Here is a 20,277-nt window from a genome sequence, read left to right on the forward strand (position 1 = left end):
GGAAGTCAGATGCCGAATGCTGAAATGTTACGTGTGGTCTATTCTGCTCTATGGAGTTGAAACATGGACATTGAAGGTGACAACCATCAAGAAAATCGAAGCCTTTGAGATGTGGCTATACAGAAGAATGCTAAAGATATCATGGACAGAAAAAATTACCAATGAAGAGGTCTTAAAATACATTGGCAAAGCTAAACATCTTGTACAAATAATCAAGAAACGAAAAACATCATATCTTGGCCACATCATGAGAAACAGCAAATACCAACTTCTACAAACTATTTTGGTAGGAAGAATTGATGGCAAAGCAACTAGAGGAAGAAAAAGAATATCATGGTTTGACAACATCAAGACGTGGACAGGAAAGAGCAGTGCACAACTGCTCAGATTAGCACAAGACCGCAGTTTGTTTGCCAAGATGGTCGCTGACCTTCGATAGAAGATAGCACAATAATAATAAGAAGAAATGTTTGTAAATGCTTGTCATTAGTATTTCAACCTGGTTTCATTTTACCTCTTTTAAATTAGTTTTCGATATAGACATTGTTGTTTGTTGATTATAAGAATATGGACTGATTATTTAAATTATTTATTTATTTTTTCTAGATTGATGATGATTTGACAGCAAGAATTAATATGGCAGATGCAAAATTCTCCTTTCAGGAGAAAGGGAAGATGTATAGTCCTGCATGGATGGCACCTGAAGGTAGATTTTAATAAAGATATAAATTAGACTAGATTGATATATATATATATATATATATATATATACAGGGTGTTCGGGATAAATTTGACATATTTATAATTAATTATATTTTTCCGTAAGTTACATGTATTAACACACACTTCTCTTCATTTAAAAGTTTGGACCCTTCTTCATTCATATACAAGATGTCAGAAAGGATGGATAGCTGGAACCCACCTGAATCATGGAAGAGAATAACTTGTATCATGATGATTCGTGCCCGCCATCAAAATAAGGATATTACGACTGCTGCCCAATGCTCCCTGAATACAGTAAAAACAATCAGGCATGAACTAGAGACTTGCAATGGTGACTACGAGGATGTAGCAAGAAGAAAGATCCCTAGCAGACGATCTGATTGCGTTCGTACAGCAGAATTCCTCGCAAATCTGCAGGAACAGGTGCTGAAGTACCCTGGCATTGGAATTCGGGCTTTGTTCGTGGAGTTGCTAACTGTAGTCAAGCCCTGGATAACAAGGGTAGCCAATGGTAGGCCGTATGTATGGCAGCAGGATTCGGCCCCTTGCCACACCTCTGGGAAAAGTCAAAAATGGTTGTCTGAAAATTTCTACGACTTCACCAGTCCAAATGTTTGGCCTCCAAACTCCCCAGACCTTAACCCCATGGATTATTTTGTATGGGGCGCAGTTGAAAAAGACACCAATCGCACTTCCAGTAATACAAAAGCCCAGTTAATGGATAAAATTAAAACAGTTTTTGCGGCCCTTCCCAGGGAGACTGTAGCATCAGCTTGTTCGAAGTTCCGAAGCAGAATTGAAGCTGTGATCGATGCTAATGGTGGTTATTTTGAGTAAATCTTGTTGATAGTATTGTAATTAACTCTGCCTGTAATGTTTTTTTGTCAATTCATTAAATTTAATAGATACAAAGAAGATTTTCTTTTTCCTTACGAAACTGTCAAATTTATCCCGAACACCCTGTATATTTGTAGTTACAGTAGTTGAACTTATTCTGTTGTATATCACAGGTCATTCTGCATTATATATATCTCCATATATAATGATTGGAGATTCATTCTGGGTTTACTATAATGCTGAAATTTGTTTTAGAAAATTTGTGCAATAAATTCATCTGAACAAATTGTGACAATCTTGTCATTAGAATAGTTCTGCCAGTAAGATGCAGAATTCTAAAATCAATTAACAGACAAATACAGATGTGAAGTAAATTGCTCTCAGAGAGAGAGAAAATAACTATGTACCTTTTCTTGACACATTAGTCACCTGCCTTTCAGATGGATCACTATCTTTTTCCATTTACAGAAAGCCAACACATACAGGAAGAAATCTACCTAAAAAGTCACATCATAATTCAGTCCAACAGTATGGCATTTTAAAAACACTGACACACAGAGCCAATTGTTCTAATGATACAGCTCTGTTCACAGAACTCATATATCTCCATCATACTTTCTTGGCCAATGGCTAGAATTCCTACAAAATAGATAAAATACTATATATCTCCTCTAATACACAGCTATGTCAGAGGTACATCAGAAAAGATAGCCAAAGTACTAATGAAACATGGCCTTCATGCGACATTCAAACCTCATGTTTAATTAGCAACTCTGATCTGCTCGCCTAAGGATAAACTTCACCCTCTAGTACACCCTGGAGTGTATGAAATTCCGTATGACTGTGACTTAGACTGCTATGGGCAGACAGGAAGATCTGTTAACATCCACTTAGAAGAACATAAAAAGTACATTCACTACCATTATTATGGCAAGTCAGGACTTGCAGACCACACTTTGGACACTCCTTCACACAGGATTAGATGGAAGAAAACTAATGTGCTATTTAGAAGTCATTGCAGATCCAAAATATTATTTTTTGAGTCAGCCTTGGCTATGAAGAATTCTCCTAACCTGAACAGATATGGTTACATTAATTTGCCAAAAATTTGGGAGACTGTTAACTTCAGAGCAACTACCACATAGCTGTAATTTTTTTTTTTTTTACATTAGAGGGTGCCAAAATTGGACTTTAGATCTTCCGTTACAATTATATTGTTTCACTTACTCACTGCCATGTGTACATGCTGTGTTGTGCTCTGTTGATGCTGATTTGAAATTCAGCAAAATATAAGCAAGTTAATAAAACATCTTTTTATAAAATAGTTTGTTTGGTGTTGTTAACACTGTTAAAAATAAGTCATGAATAACTATCAATACCTAAGCTTATTTGTTAAATACAGTGGTAATGTGGAGAGAGCATTGAGTAGAAAATTGTATGTGCATTTTAGCCTACCAATTAAGAAAAAGGTAGTAATTACAGGTAATTTTAATTTTGGAGCCTATGTAGCTCAGCGGAAGTGGCATATGTGTCACAAGCTAGGCCACCTAAAGAAAGATTGCCATAAGTTCAATTCCAGTTTGTCAACTAGAGGAACTTTTTCTAATCCTTTTTCCAACCAATTCCTGAGTTAGTCAATCTTTGGCACGGGTAAGCTTGTTTATTCTCCCGGAAATTCAAGTTTTTCGTTCTGTAAACTCAAGAAAATTGACCATAGAACCCACACTATTTCACACAGTAAAACATAATATTGAAATTAGGAAAAATGAGATGTTTCCTAATTTCAATATTTTTTGAAATTAGGAAACTTTTTGAAACTTTTTTCACTTGTCAGCTGCCTCTCTTCACCAGATATTGTGTATAATTTGTGATAATCTTGGGCCAGCTATTTCTGATTGGTTACCGGTGGAGAGTGAACTGTTCCCCCCTCAGTCTCCAAAACATAGATAGGACTAAAACGGCCTCACCTACTTCCTCTAGAAGAATTAAAGGCATCATTAGATTTTAATGTTGATAACATAGATTGGAATGAAGAGATGAGATTTGATGACAAATGGAATAAATTTCACAAGGACCTTATGCAGTATATAAGAGAGGGCACATGAGGATCAAGAGTCCTGGATTTGATCATCTCATCAAAGGATGTTATAAATGAGGTGTCATCTTCCAGTTGGTGAGAGTAACACTGAAATGATCACTGGATGGTGGTCAGCCATATGAGTAGCTTTGTGAGAAAATGATATATATAGAATCAGAAGGCTGGTTGATTATAAGAGACAGCTTAAACAAAAAGAAGATCAATGCAGAAAAATAAAACTTGCAAACTATTCACTATCTTGCAGTAGAATTTGGCTCTTTTTTTTTTTTCTTTTCTTTTTTTGTAGAGGAAGAGATGGACACTGGCCATCTGCATTCCTCAAGTATGAAACATCTAAGGCTGATCATAACAATACCTCACAACATTGGACAGTGAAATCCAAATGGATGATCCACCAAAAATTGGTAATAAAATTAATTTTGCAATGGAATTGTCATGAATCAGCCAGAATATCAACATGTTGATATTCTGGGTTGATTCATGACAATTCCAGTGTGCTTTTGCTTGTGGGAGACCTATTTACGGTGGGGGAGATCTGGAAGGTTCTGATAAACATCTAGAACAAAAATTATATTAAAGCAACTGATATAACCACAACATGCAATGCAAGGATATAAGAACATAAGTTACCTTCATAACTCTGTTACTAATATGTTCTTTTTTGTGGTTATATCAGTTGCTTTAATATAATTTTTGTTCTAGGTGTTTATCAGCACTTTCCAGCCCCCCCCCCCCTCTCATAAAGCCTAGTGAAGATACTATCATCTGTAAGGCCAAGATATGAGATGGACCTTCCCAAAGAGGAGTTTCCATCCATGTTGTTAACTGTATCTCCTTTCTCCAAGTCCACCTCAACACAAACAGAGCCGTCTGCTTCTTGGTCAGATTTCTTATTATGATTCTGCCACTTAGTACAGATATTTTCCCAGGATGCCCTCATATTGCATTTCCTCCAGTAATGGAGGGGATTTAAATGGCCACACCACCATGGAGTAGTACTCATACTAAAGTCAAAGGGGACAGGGTTATAAAGCATATTATTCCTTAACACCTCCGGTGAGTCCAAGGACTCATCGAGGGAGGGCACCTGCTCTACAATGCTCTGTCTTCACCACTCCACCAACCGCAACTATCTTCATCATCTACATCAATGCCATGTACCATAGACCACCACCACCACCACTAGTATTTTCACAGACAATTACAAACATCCATGCCAAGGCGGGATTCGAACCCGCAGCCTTTTGGCTGGAGAACAGATATGCTAACCATTCAGCCAACCAGGCCAGCATATACTTGACAACAATAATCTTTCCCTCTTAAACACAAGAAGCAGCACCTTTTTCCTATGCCTATCTAAACATTCACTGCTATTGACTTCACAGTTTTCTATCTCTCTCTCTCTCTCTCTTGCAGCTGTTTAAGTGGAAAACTGACAACAAGTTGTATGGGAGAGAATTTCCCATATTTTTCCTGTGATATCCTATCTTTTACATGGCAGCCATGTACTCTTTCTCAGATATCATAATGAAAAATAGAGCAGGCTAACTTGTTTACCATTTCTTCCTTAACAGAATTTGATTCTGTGACAGTCATCTTATTTCCTGTTACTAAAGCAGTGAATTATGTTAGAATAAATAGTAGAAGCTGCCATAATTGTAATACCAAAAAATCAGGTCAATTTCCATATTTCCCTAAACGAGAGTAAAATGCTGAATACTGAGCAGGTTAGAAAACTTGTTACAAAGCTTGGGATATTTTCCACAGATATCCCACAACAACAAATCTGGTTGCTTTTAAAATATGTTGGGGACTCAAGCATGATATATCTGTCATCACAACTAAAATGACTCATGTATCCACTATATATTTTCAATAACCTGATCATCCATCACCAGAGACATTTGGGATAGAGTCCAGAAATGAAAAACAGATATGCCACCCATCCACTTTCATTCCTAGAACACAATGGACATACAATTGCTGATGTAAAAGCAATTGCAGATAATTGGGGGGGGGGGGGGGTAGAAGTTTTATTCTAAAATATTGGTAGAATCCTCTTAACCCCTCCCTCTCCTCCAGAGTTCCTGAACGAGAAAAAATATCAAATTCCTTCTTGAAAAACTATTTTGCTTTATTGCTGTCTAGCTGCTATAGCACCATGTGACATCTATTATGAGATGGTTAAACATCTGTCACCATCTTCCATAGATCAGCAACTATGCCTTACTAACAAAATTTACTTCTTCTTCTTTCACTATGCCTTATCCCATGTTCAACGGGGTCGGTGCACCGATCTTTAACCTTCCTCTTCCAAGTTCTCCGGTCCAGGGCATCCTTCGGACTCCATCCTTTCTCCCTAAGATCCTCTGCCACCTTATCCCTCCACCTGAGCTTGGGCCTGCCTCTTTTCCTCCTTCCCTCCAACTCCATATACTCTACTCATTTACCAACATACTCCTCACCCGTCCTCTCTACATGTCCGAACCACCTCAGCCTACTTTCTTGTATCTTCTTGCCAATTGGTCCCACCTTAACCATCCCTCTGATGTAGTCATTCCTTATCCTGTCCTTCTTTGTCACACCACTCATCTATCTCAACATCCGCATCTCTGCTACCTCCATCTTCCTCTCCTGTGCCTTTGTTATAGGCCATGTCTCCGCACCATGAAGCATCGCTGGCCTCACCACCATCTTATACAGCTTTCCTTTCCTCTTACAACTCACTCTCTTGTCGCACAGGACCCCGCTCATCTTCATCCAGGTCACCATTCCTCTCGACGACTGACCCAAGGTACTTGAATTTCTTCCCTGAAATTAGCCTTTCACCCTGAAGTAGTATGATCATATCCTCGTCACTCCCCGTTGACATATATTCAGTCTTCTCCCAGTTAATTTTCATGCCTCTCCCCTCCAATACCTTTCTCCACTCTTCCAGGGTATTTTCAAACTTCTCTCGGGATGATTTGCATAGAATAATGTCGTCGGCAAACAGCATGCTCCATGGTGCCTCCTTCTTGACATCCTCCACTAGTACATCCATAACCAGGTCAAAGAGGTAGGGGCTCAGAACTGACCCTTGATGTAGCCCTAAGACAATGGGGAACCCTTCTGTCATGCCGACACTAGACCTGAGCTGAGTTTCTGTTCCCTCATACATCTCCTTCACCAACCTCACGTACTTCTCCGACACCCCCTTCTTCCTCATACGCCTCCATACCTCCTGCCTGGCCACTCTGTCGTATGCCTTTTCCAGGTCTATAAACACCATGTGCAGCTCCACTTGCATCTCTCTATATTTCTCCATCAATCGCCTTAGCGCAAATATTGCATCCGTTATCCCTCTTCCTGGCATAAATCCAAACTGCTCCTCACCAATTTTCGTTTCCTGCCGTATCCTCCCTTCAATTACTCTTTCCCATATCTTCAATGTGTGTGACATCAGCTTGATCCCTCTATAGTTGCCACAGTCGTGAACATCTCCTCTTCCTTTGTAGAAAAATTTACTATGAATACAAATTTCCAGATTCCTGATGAAGGGCAGTTTTTACAATGCCTCTTCAAAGCTAGCCAAGGATACAAAACCTCCAACAGATTATTCCTTGCTATTGATTTCAGTGTTATTAGAAGCCATACACCGAATGGCTTCTGATTGCATTGTTCAACAACATTAGATCATCTCATCGAGTAGGAACCATCCATTAGTGATGCTTTCCTTAAAAACAAGCACCTGGTATCAGTTTTCTTTGACATAGAAAAGCATATGACATAGCTTGGAGATTTGATATTTTGAAAGACCTATACAACTTAGAGGAATCTTCCTTTTTTCATCAGAAATTTTCTCTATAACTGAACTTTTCAAGTCCATGTGGGAATCACTTTCTCCTAATCTTTGCTCTGAAAGGAAAGAGTCCCAGAAGCATGCTGTTTATAATCAAAGTTAACTCCATAACAGAACAACTTCTTTTTATCTTAAACATTGTCTCTTTGTAGATGACTTCACCATCTTTTGTAATTCCTGCAATATGAAAGTCATAGAAAGACAATTGCAGTAAATCAATGACCACCTGGGCCCTTCCATATAAGTTTTTTGCCACAGAAAGCCTCATCCTGCTAAGACTATGACCAATGATAATCCCAGTTATGACAGGACAAACCTTTTTTGGACATATTTGATTAAAAAAAAAAACATTCCTACCTTTATTAAATTCACGACATTAATGCTATCATGAAACATCACTTCTAATTATTGTTTGTAGTCCTTTTGCTGACTTAGGCAAAATTTTCTTTGGGGCTAATATTGCCACTGTTAATTATCCTATTTAAATCCCTTTCATTATATTAAATGTCCAGCCAGCGTTGAATTATTGATACCAGTTGGAGTAATTTTTCCAATAAGCATGATCTAGTTGAAACCACATCATCAATTTCTTGATATGTATCCCTAAGAAGTTTTCAGGTTACTATAACAGTACTACATGATTAAGTTTACATTATTATTAATCTCCTATCAACAATTTTACTCCAAATCAGTCTATTACTTGTGAGAACTTCAATATTGTCATATCTAACATTTCGTGCTTCTAAGGCACTTCTAACTGAATCAATTCGCCAAGACCTTGGTCTTCCTCTGAGTCTCTTTCCTGTCATCTTAGCATCAAAACACCTGTTTTGCTATCTTTCCTCACTCATTCTGTTTAAGTGGCCAATACCCCTTTAGATGAACTCTATTGATGCATTCTTGAATGCTAATAATGTCAAGTTCCTTTCTAATATCTTCATTTTTAATATGATTCTATCATTGATGCTATCGGTTCACTCCCATAATTTTTCTCGGAACCCTCATATCTGTGGTCTCTAGTCTTTGATCAAGTGCTTTATTTCTAACCCAACTATCAGATCCATAACTTAAAACTGGTTTGAACACTGTCTTGTATACTGTTAGTTTGGTGTTTTGGCCAATTTCTCTCTTATTCCATATAAATTTATTCAGCTGGCTACCCACCATACCAGCTTTGCTTAATCTATTGTCTGTTTCTAGATTTAACCTGCCATCTTCACTAAAAATTGTGTCTAAATAGCCGAAATATTTTACTTGTTCTATAGAATCTCCATTCAAAATGTATCTGAAGTTTTCTATGCTCCTGCCTATTTTCATAGCTTTGGTATTTTTATTGCTGATTTTCATAAAATATTTGTTACAGATGTTATTCAATTTAGTTAGAGAATCCTGGAGACTTTCGCTAGATGTATTTAGGAGTACAACATCATCTACAAAGAGCTAAGTTTGATAATTCCAATTCTAATATTGGGTCTAATGCCACTTTCTTTCATATTGTGATCCATATTGATGATGAATAAGACTGGAGATAATGTGCATTCTTGTTTTACTCCTGATTTTACATTAAACCATCTTCCTATATTTCATTCAATTCTAACTGCTGACTGACAACCTAAATATAGACTTAAATGCATTGCTCCATTTAATTGAACATTTAATTGAAAACGTTCCATTCGCTCTATATAATTGAAGTATTTTGAAAAATATTTATCTGGGCCTTGTTGTATGTCTTTTCTTCCAGATCTACAAAACTTAAGTACTGATCCTTTCATATTCCCATGATTTCTCCACTATGTCTTAAAGTGAAAATCTGATCTTGACAACTTCTATTTGGCCTGAACACAGCTTGCTCTTCAAGTTTCTCTTCCACAATCTTTCTCAACTTGTTTTTAAGTATGCTTTCATAAATCTTACCTGGAACACTCACTAGAGAAATTCCTCTATAATTCTCACATTCAACTTTATTCCCTTTTTTATACTATGAGAGCTCTGCTCAATCATTGGGAATTTAACCTTTTGATCATGCCCTATGAATTATTCAATGTAGCCACTGCAAAACTTTTATACCTTCACACTTAAGCATTTCTGGTCAATTATCATGTACTCCAGCCGCCTTTCCACATTTCTTCAAGTTTTTGACAGATTTTTCTACCTCAGGTATTGATATGTACTCCTCTTTACATTCTTCTTGAAAATTTTCTAGTATGGTTCTGTCACTGCTTAGTTCCTTTAACAGTCTTTCAAAGTAATTACTCCAGACATATAGAATATCCTTATCTTCAGTTTTCACGTCACCTTTATCATCTTTGATTTCTTGTACCTCCATTTGTAAGCTTTTTCAGTAGTCTCCAGATCATTTTGCCACCTTCCTGATATTTATTTTCCATATTCTTAACAAAGTCTTCCCTTGACTTTTGTTTTACACATCACTTAGCTCTATTACATTTTTCTCGATATTCTTTTAAAATATCTGCTGACTTCTTTGCTCGGAAAGTCTGGTATGCTTTCTTCTTTCCCAAGACTGCTTGTTTAACTTCTTGTGCCCACAATTGTGTTCTTATTTTTCTATCCATGCAGACAACTTCACCTTCATTAATCCATTCATGAATTCACCATCTTGCCTTTCACATCAGGTTGTGCCACATTGTTTCGAAAATTGTAAGCATATTATTATTCTATCCTGATAGTAGACTGAATCAACATGTCCACCCAAAACTTTTGCAAAGTATGAAGCCTCACAGTGTCAGTTGTATGACACAGTTGTATGTGAACAATAGGATCTCATCATCTTGAGGTTAATTTACATTGGGAATGCCAAAATATATGTATTAACAGTTTAGATTTAGAGACATACTTGAAGTGAAAATAATATTGGAGAATTAAAAAAAATAAATAAAATACGATGCAAAACATATAGTAGTCATTTTGATCAGTGAAACTCATCAGAATTACTCTTATAAAGTTTTATATCATTGTTTTTCATTATGGCCAACATATTCTTCTAGGATTTGATCTGTGACTGGAGAAATTTTAAAAACTCCACCAGGAAACCAAAATATATATCTTTAGATGTCAGCTTATCATGGTAGAGTGAATAGCATCTCTCCTCTCTAACATGCTGTGGGTTCACATCCTATTACACTGCATTATTTTTCCCAAGACTCTCATCCTGCTTACTGGAAGTCAGTAGTTTCTGGATTAACTCACCCACATTGCTAATGTACAATAAGTTTATGTGGCCATATAAAAAAACCCTTTGAAAGAAAAAATGCTTTCCATGTGTCCTTCAAAAAAAAAAAAAAAAAAAAAACGATGATGATGATGACCACTTTACTGCACTTGTGCTCTGTATACCCAGCATAGAGCAAAAATATGTGCAATTTACAAAACAAATTATATATATAAATAAAATGTTTTTAATATAACTTTATAGTAGTAATTTTGTATTTTGTTTAGGGAAACTTATTATCATATTAGTATTCTAAGATGCATAATAATTTAATCCTTCCTATGATTTTCTTTATTTTAAAAAATTTCATCTTATTTGAGATGATGAAAAAAGTCTTGATTTTTGCTTCTATATTTCTTATTTAAAGTGAATTTGAAAACCATATCAATCTCTCACTTATTCCACCTTCAAATAACCAAATGCTCAGTTAACTGCACTATATCTGTACATTCTGTTATCTGTCCTCCAGTTTGCTAATTCTTTAACTGACCAGCAAATCACTTTCCCAGTGACCAGATAATTGAGAGAGTATTGTACTTAATTCTGGTATAGACAATTTGCTATTACAAGACATGTATTTTCATTGAAATATGTATACTTTGCAAAATAATGGAGCTTTGTGTCATATTGGTTTCATAATCTTTAGCCTTACAAAAGAAACAAGATGACATAAACGTTAAAGCAGCTGATATGTGGAGTTATGCAGTACTGCTTTGGGAACTGGCAACACGAGAGGTTCCATTTTCTGACTTGTCACCGATGGAAATTGGAATGAAGGTTTGTTCAGCTAGTGTAGTTTCACAGTTATTATGTATTACAACAATATCTTGCATAATACAGTTTCAAACAGTGTAGGTTTCACTATAATGCAGTTCGTAATTTCATACAAATATACAAACAAACTACATTGTAGTTTTTCTAAACAATAAACACTTATGTATAGATGTTATATCAACCCATTTAATTATGTAAATTGTAATTACATCAGAATACCGGATAAAGATTTATCTAACCATGTTTTTTTGCACCGGTAATTGTCTATTTGCGATGCATCACACGATAATTTGTTACATTAATGCTTTGCTCAGTGCAGGTTCAGTTAGTACTTAATATTTTTGGCATGAATTAAGTGCACTATATGGGGTATTGCCATAATCATTTCAGTAACCAATATGGTTACTGAAATTTCAATTTAGAAATTTTTGGCATTGGATTGGTTGCTTAAATTAATAACTCTATTTAAAATATATCTGATACTATAGTTTTATTTTATTTGTAAAGTTGTAGGGATGCTAATATACTTTTAATATTTATTTTATGAAATAAATAATAAAACTTATGATGAATGAATACTTAGAAGAGACAAAATGATCAAAAATATATTATTTGAAGGATAACATTAGATAGTATTACTATCTATTCCAGAAACTCAGTTCCAAAAACTTAAACAGGATCAGAGAGAAGATATTATCTTTCTACTGCACATTTTGGATCACAGCTTAAAGAGCTTTAGTCATGCAGAAGAACGGACTTGTTTATATATAACCACAGGGAAGATGATCCTGAGAATGGGAACTGTAGGAAGGTTACAAGTTGGATCCCACTGGGTTTGGTACTGGGATCTGTATTGTTTAACCTTTATATCAATGAAATCATCAATGGATTGCAGGGGGTTATTCAGTTGTTTGCAGATGATGTGAAGCTGGGAAGGGTTATTAGTAATAGTGCAGATGCGGCAGCCCTGCAAGAGGATTTGAATAAACTAGACAGATGGGTGAACAAATGTGGATGTTGGTTTAATGCAGCAAAATGTAAAGTCTTGAAGCTTGGAAGGCTGCATACTCGATTGGAGTGACTACTGGAGGAAGTAGGGGAATCGAGAGATCTGGGGTAATGATTGATAGAAAACTGAAAGTTAGGGAACATATTGCAAAGGTGGTAAAGGTAACCCAAAGGATTGCTGCAATACTGAAAAGGATGCTGACCTGCAGAGATAAAAGAGTTATTGTTCCATTGTATAAGACCCTGATCAGACCACACTATTGTTCTCAAATTTGGTCCCCAGGATTTGAAGGGAATAAATTAACTGTGGAAAGGGTACAGAGGCAGATAACAAAGATGGTTTCAGGACTGTACAATGTTAGTTATGAGGATCGGCTGAGGGAATGTAGACTGCAGAGTTTTGTAGATAGGAGAGGTGATATGATTGAGACTTTTAAACTATTGAGAAGTAGTTACAGGGTTGACTGGGGAGTTCTTTCGCTTAGTGGAACAGCAGGAAGGAGCGATGACAAGGGGCTATCCCTGGAAGTTACGAAAGGAAGCTGTGAGCAAGAGGATGAGGAGTGGTTTTTTTGCATGGAGAGTTGTTGAACTGTGGAATGCATTGCTTGATAGAGTTTTGAGGAGTGGTATGATAGACTTTGTGTTTCCTAGGAAGGACCTCTCCCACAATGAGTCTTTTGACTCCATGGAGGCTTGAATAATAATAATAATTCCGGTAACATGTTTATGAAAGTATACATATTGACTTAGGTGTTGTTGATTATTTGTACTGGTGCTTTAAAATATTAACAGTGCCAACAGAAAAAATTTAATGCAGTATTTTATCTGTTTGTTTATAGGCTGCAGCATTGGCTGAAAAGGTGTTATGAAGATCCTTGAGCTCAGTTTCAAGGGCAAAATATTATTAAGTTTTAATAAATTACTTTAAAAATTTTTTCATCTATTGATGTTGACTCAAAGCTATTAGGAAGGTCATCAGCAGAAGAAGTTCATCTGAAAACCACAAATATGCTCTTATGAATAGCCTCATGGAATGTCAGAACATTATTTATTCCAAATGGAAAACTTGAGAATGTAATGGAAGAGATGCTAAATGTGAATATAATCATAATGGAGACATGATGGACAGGAAATTAAAACTGAAAGAGAACTTTATTTCTTCAGGAGGTAATGAGCATGCAAGAAATGTGTCATGATGAAAAACGTAATTTTCAAAGGTATTCTTAGATATTGTCTTGTAAATGATGGAATTACACTAATCAAAATTTGCAGAAAGCCTTTTGACATTGGCATCCTTCAGGTGTATGCTTCAGGGACTAAACTATTGTGATGAAGAGGTTGAACAGTTCTATGAGGAGGTACAAATGGTTATAAAACAAACAAGGAAAGATGATATTCTGATTGCTTGGGAGACAGTGCAAAAGTTTGATGATAATAATAATAATAAGAAGAAAGAGATGTCCCCAGTAATTAGAAAACCAATTACTGGGGCCATTCCTCTTTCTTTTGGTATCATCAAATAGTGTTATCTTGTTTGTCCTATTGATATCACCAAGTCCAACTAAGTTTGGACTTGGTGATGTTGGGGGTGGTCTGGAAAGTTCTGATAAACACCTAGAACAAAAATCACCTTGGAGATTCAGTGGCAAGCCCTGAAAAAAAAAAAAAAAAAAACACTGATTGATTCAGCCAGAGAGGCATGTGGTGAGGTTGGCTGCAAGGATAGAAAATCGGAACTCCATGGTGGACACATGAAGTAAAAGAGGTAGTGAAGGAAAAGAAGAAAGCATATCAAAAGTTCCTGGCAAATAAGTCAGCTTGTGCTCTTAGAGAATACAGAGACAAATGTAAGAAAGCTAAACAAAAGTCATGGGAGGACTTTGGCAAGAACATAGAAAATAAATATCAAGAAGGTGGCAAGATATTCTGGAGGTTGTTGAAGAATCTCAGAAATGGAGAAAAGAGTATGTAAAAGGAATGAGAGATGACATGAAAACAGGAGAAAAAGATATCCTTCAAGTATGGAGTAATTACTTTAAAAAATTGCTAAATGAATCAAACAACGATGACAGCACAGTGGTAAAAAACACTGACCAGGCATGCAGTCAGGAATACATATCCATATTTGAAGTAGAAAACGCCATCAAAAGCCTGAAATGTGAAAAGGCAGCATGAGTAGATGATATTCGACCAGAAATGCTGAAGTATGGAGGTATAAAAGTCTTAAAGTGGCTGCACTGCATACTTCAGAAGGCCTGGACAGAGGGACGAATTCCCAATGATTGGCGTAGAGCTCTCATAGTACCCATATATAAAAAGGGAAATAAAACTGAATGTGAGAATTACAGAGGTATTTCATTACTGAGTGTTCCTGGTAAAATATATGCAAGTATACTTGAGAAACGGTTGAGAAGGATTGTGGAAGAGAAGCTTGGTGAATAACAACCTTGATTCAGGCTAAATAGAGGCTGTCAGGATGAGAGTTTCACTTTATGACAGATAGTTGAGAAATAAAATGAACATAACAAAAATCTGTATTTAAGTTTTGTAGATCTGGAAAAGGTATATGACAAGGTGCCAAGAGAGAAGCTATTCGAAACGCTACAGTTATATGGTGTCAATGGGGCATTATATCAAGCAATACTTAGTCTTTATTTGAGTTGTAAGTCAGCAGTTAGAAATGAAGGAGGTACAGGAAGGTGGATGTTAAATCTAGTGTGAGACAAGGATGTACATTATCCCCTCTGTTATTCATTATCTATATGGATCACATTATGAAGGAAAGTGGTATTAAACCTGATATCAAAATTGGAGATGCTAATATCAGCTCTTTGCTTTATGCAGATGATGTTATACTTCTAAATAAATTTGCTACAAGTCTGCTAGATTCCCTGACTAGATTGAATAACTGTTGTAATAGATATGGTATGAAGGTCAGTATTAAAAAGTTAAAGACAATGAAAATAGGCAGAAACATTGAAAATATCAACTGCATTGTGAATGGAGAACCTATGGAACGAGTAAAACATTTCAGCTACTTATGCATGATTTTCATGAAGATGGTAAATTAAATATGGAAATAAGCAATCGAATCAGCAAAGTTGGTATGGTCGGAAGCCAACTGAATAAATTTATATGGAATAAGAGAGAAATTAGCCAAAACACTAAATTAGCTGTATGCAAGACAGTTCTCAAACCAATTTTAACTTTGTATCTGAGAGCTGGGTTAGAAGTAAAACACTTGATCAAAGACTAGAGACTGCAGATATGAGAATCCTGAGAAAGATTAGGGGCATAAATAGAAGACATCAGTAGCAATATCATATTAAAAACGAGGATATTAGGAAAGAACTTATTGTCAGCATTCCAGGAATGCATTAGCCGAGCTAATCTCAGGTGGTATGGTTATTTAAACAGAATGGGAGAGGAAAGATTAGCAAAACAAGTGTTCTCTGCCAGGTTGGCAGGAAAAAGACCCAGAGGAAGACCAAGATATAGGTGGATTGATACAGTAAAAAGTGCCTTAGATGACAGAAATATAAGAATAATATTGGAGTCTTGACAGGTAACAGACTGATTTGGAGGAAAATTGTATATAGGATGTTAGTAATGATGTAAATTTTTCATATAGTACTCTCATATCTTGTACACCTCTTGAGGGTATATATCAGGAATTTGATAATGATGATAATTTCATACTATCACTAAAACTATTATATACGGCCCAAAACAATTAGTGGATTTGGTTTTCTTGTAAATTATAAAGTTATAAAAATAATTTACATATGTAACACATTTATTTTAAAATATTCTTAATATACAACGGTGTTGAACACACAACTGCATACAAAATCATGTTAAGACTTGTTGAAATACCCCTCCATGTGGGGCACCTGTTCGTAGTGGAGGGGACTTCAGTGATGGTACTGGCCCTTTTCATTCTTCCTCTTTTTCTTTGCTTTTCTTCCCATATTCTTTGCTCTACTTCTCCTGAGTCTTTTTCACTATCCTTTTTCCAGACCACCATCATCACTGGGATCCAATGGCCTGCCGCCATGTTTGCCATGTGGTGTGACCTGTGGACATCCGGAAAGGGGGATCCTGGTAGTCTTGCACTACTTTGGCAAGACGGGTGTTTCTGGATGGCCCAGCCAGGATCAATCGGCTAGTGGGCTTGCGTGCAAGGGTCAACAGTGTTGCAGTAAGTCTCTCACGCCATGGTCCAGGATCGGGATCCTAGACCTACTGCAGTGCTGGTATAGCTTCCAGGGTAACCCTGGCATTCCACTCCTGAGTGCAGTCTTTGCTTGCCGAGTAGTGGGCGTCCATGTGTGACTGTGGTGGGTGGGGAGCTCTGGCGCCAAATTAAAAATTCCTTAAATATGAATTCTTCATCCTCAAATGTTTCAGGGACCCTAACAAAGTCCCAACCTAGTACTGATAATATAGACACAGCATATGGAAACAGAAGTAAGAAACAAAAGATATCGGATACTAACAAAAATGTACCAACATTTTTAATCATTCATGCAACAGGTGAAAAACCAATTGGGAAAATGTCACCCTTCTTTATCCAAAAAGGTTAGAAAGACTGGCAGGACCTCCCAAAAATGTCAAGAAATTGCATTCTGGCGATATTCTCGTGGAAACAATGTGCAAACAACATTCCAAGAAACTACTGAGAGCAACGACAATGGGTGAAATACAAATTGCAGTAATGCCTCACAGAACACTCATTTCCAGTAGAGGAGTGATATCAGAATGGGATCTCCTTGAGGTTCCTGATGAGATATGTTCAGAGCTTAAAGATCAAGGAGTGACGGGTGTGGGACGCATCCTGATACGCAGGGATGGTCGCCTGGTCTCAACCAAGAACATCATCCTTACTTTTGATACACCTAGGCCTCCAACATCTGTGAAAGCAGAGTATCTCAGCTGTCCTGTTAGAATGTAACATCCCTAACCCGCTGAGATGCTTTAAATGTCAAAGATATGGACATGCCCAAATTGCCTGTCATGGTTCTATTACCTGTGCTTGATGTGGTAGTAAAGAACATGAAAATAAATCTTGTTGTGAAAAAAAAGTTAAATGTGTCAACTGTCAGGGAGATCATCCAGCATACTCTCATGCATGTCAGAAATGGAAAGATGAAAAAGAGATACAAAAAATAAAAACAGAACAAAACAACATATCAGGATGCAAAAAGAAAGCTAGCCACCATTACACCTGTTCTAGATCCTCTTATGCTGAAAAAGTAACAATTAAAAAAGTGCCAACAGCAACTCAAACATGTATGTCTATTCTACCATTTGATAATTTCACCATATCTGAACTTTACGATCACAAGTGCTTCTCTTTTGAGCGCATTAATCACAAGACCTATAGCTTTACTCCAGAGACAACTTCAAAAATGGTCCCATTCAATGAAAACTCATATGTCAAAAAAAATTATGGTAGTCTTCACTCAAAGATAAACCACCAGACACTTGCACAGAAAAAATGGATACCTCGATACCCACTGAAAGCAAACACATTTGATGTTTTGAACACTCTACCAGAGGAAGAGATGGACACTGGCCATCCATACTTCCCTAAAACAGTGGATAAATATAAATCTGACAAAGGTAAGTCCTCAACCTCTCGAACAGACAAGTTAATAAAATCAAAACAATAGGAAAATTTTTACAATGGAACTGTCATGGGATCCGCCAGAATATTGACGATATCAAGATGTTGCAGAAACACAAACCTCTGTTTCTGTCTGAAGGAAACTTGCTTAAGACCCAATGAGGACTGTACCTTTAGGAATTTCACTGTTGTACATAGAACTGGAGATGATCCTGCTCATGGAGGAGTAGCTATCCTAGTGGGCAGCCATACTCCTTTTCATCAAGTCCAACTTAATACTTCTCTGGAAGTGGTAGCGATTCGCTTCTCTGTGAGATTCCTTATTACAGTATGTTCAATTTATTTACCACCAAATGCTGAGTTAAATGAAATTGATCTTGATAACCTTATCTCGCAACTGCCTGAACCCATACTTTTGATGGGTGACTTTAACGGTCACAATACTCTATGGGGTAGTGCCAACACTAATAGACGAGGTCGAATCATCGAAAAATTTCTTGATAATAATAACCTTTCCCTTCTAAATAATAAACTCAATACTTTCTTCCATATGCCTACCCACTCATATTCTGCAATTGATCTTAAAATCTATTCCCCTTCCATTCTTCCACTACTCATGTGGGACGTTGAAGAGAATATATGGAAGTGATCACTTTCTTGTTCTTTGTACAATGTCTTCACAGGAACACTGTTCACCCACACGGATACCTATATGGAAAATGAACCAGGCTGACTGGAACACTTTCTCTCATCTTGCAAAATTTAATGCTGATGCCATCAGTCAAACACCTATCAATGAAGCTGTAAAATATATAACAGAATGCATTGTTCAGGCAGCAACAACTTCCATCCCAAAAACGTCATCTCGATTTCCAGTCTATCCAAAGCCTTGGTGGAACCTAGAATGTCAGGCAGCCAACAAAGATCAACACAGAGCATGGAGCATATTTTGTAGATACCCCACCACATCAAATTTAATAACTTTCAAGCGTGCTCGAGCCAAAGCACGTTTTGTAAGACGTCTGAATCAAAAACAATCATGGATCCAATTTATTACATCAATTAATCAAATGATCAGTCCAAAAACTGTATGGGATAAAATCCGGAAAACGAAAGGCAGATATAGTACACATTGTTTGTCCACCTTAGAATATAATGGAGGTGTTCTTGCTGATCTCAAAGCTATTGCAAATACTTTGGGAGAAACTTTTGCTAAAATCTCAGCAACCAGCTTCATATTCTCCGGAATTTTTAATACTGAAAGAGCAGCAAGAGAAACAAAGGCTTAATTTTTCTACCAACATTTTTCAGCCATTTGTCAAGGAGGAACTAAAAAGAGCTCTCCTGCAATCTCACCCTAGTACAGTAGGACCTGATGACATCCATTATGAAATGATAAAACATCTACCATCATCTTCTATGGATCTTCTTCTCTTATTATACAATAGAATACTTGCAGAGGAAGAGTTTCCAAATTCTTGGCATAAGTCAATTGTTATTGCTATCCCAAAACCAGGAAAAGATCCAACACAAGCAAATAATTATTGACCCATTGCTCTGACCAGCTGTCTTTGTAAGATACTAGAGAAAATAGTTAATGCCAGACTTCTCTGGTATTTAGAAAGCAACAGTCTTCTTTCCAATACACAATGTGGTTTCCATAGACATCGATCAACTTTAGACCATTTATTTTGGTTAGAAGCTTGTATAAGAGATGCATTTCTGAAGCGAGAACATCTTGTCTCGGTTTTTTTTTTATATGGAAAAAGCTTATGACACAACCTGCAGATATGGCATATTAAAAGACCTCTATAACCTAGGTCTCAAAGGACACCTCCCTATATTTATTAAAAACTTTCTGTCCAGGCAAACTTTCCGAGTCAGAGTGGGAAGTACGCTATCTCGACCATATCTTCAAGAACAAGGTGTTCCCCAAGGTTCTGTCTTAAGTGTAACCCTTTTTGCTATTAAAATCAACTCAATCATTGAACAGCTTCCTCCCACTGTAGACAATGCTCTATATGTTGATGACTTCACAATTTACTGTCACTCATGTAACATGAGGGTAATTGAAAGACAACTTCAGCAAGCAATTGATCATGTCTCTCTGTGGGCTCTTAATAATGGGTTTAGGT

At 36.7% G+C, this 20,277-nt stretch overlaps 1 protein-coding gene across 1 annotated transcript in view; it reads left to right on the forward strand.

Annotated features, from left to right (window-relative positions):
- Nucleotides 1-20,277, forward strand: part of Ilk (integrin linked kinase) — a 165,384-nt gene that overhangs the window by 124,106 nt on the left and 21,001 nt on the right. Inside the window, exons 9-10 of the mRNA XM_090406216.1 lie at nt 607-706; nt 11,375-11,505. Coding sequence (XP_090262342.1) covers nt 607-706; nt 11,375-11,505 — 231 coding nt within the window. The remainder of the gene's footprint in view (nt 1-606; nt 707-11,374; nt 11,506-20,277) is intronic.

The sequence above is a fragment of the Typopeltis vanoorti genome, chromosome 16 (genome assembly GCF_054136105.1).
Source record: "Typopeltis vanoorti isolate ZY-2024b chromosome 16, IOZ_Tvanoo_1.0, whole genome shotgun sequence".
Classification (NCBI taxonomy): domain Eukaryota; kingdom Metazoa; phylum Arthropoda; class Arachnida; order Uropygi; family Thelyphonidae; genus Typopeltis; species Typopeltis vanoorti.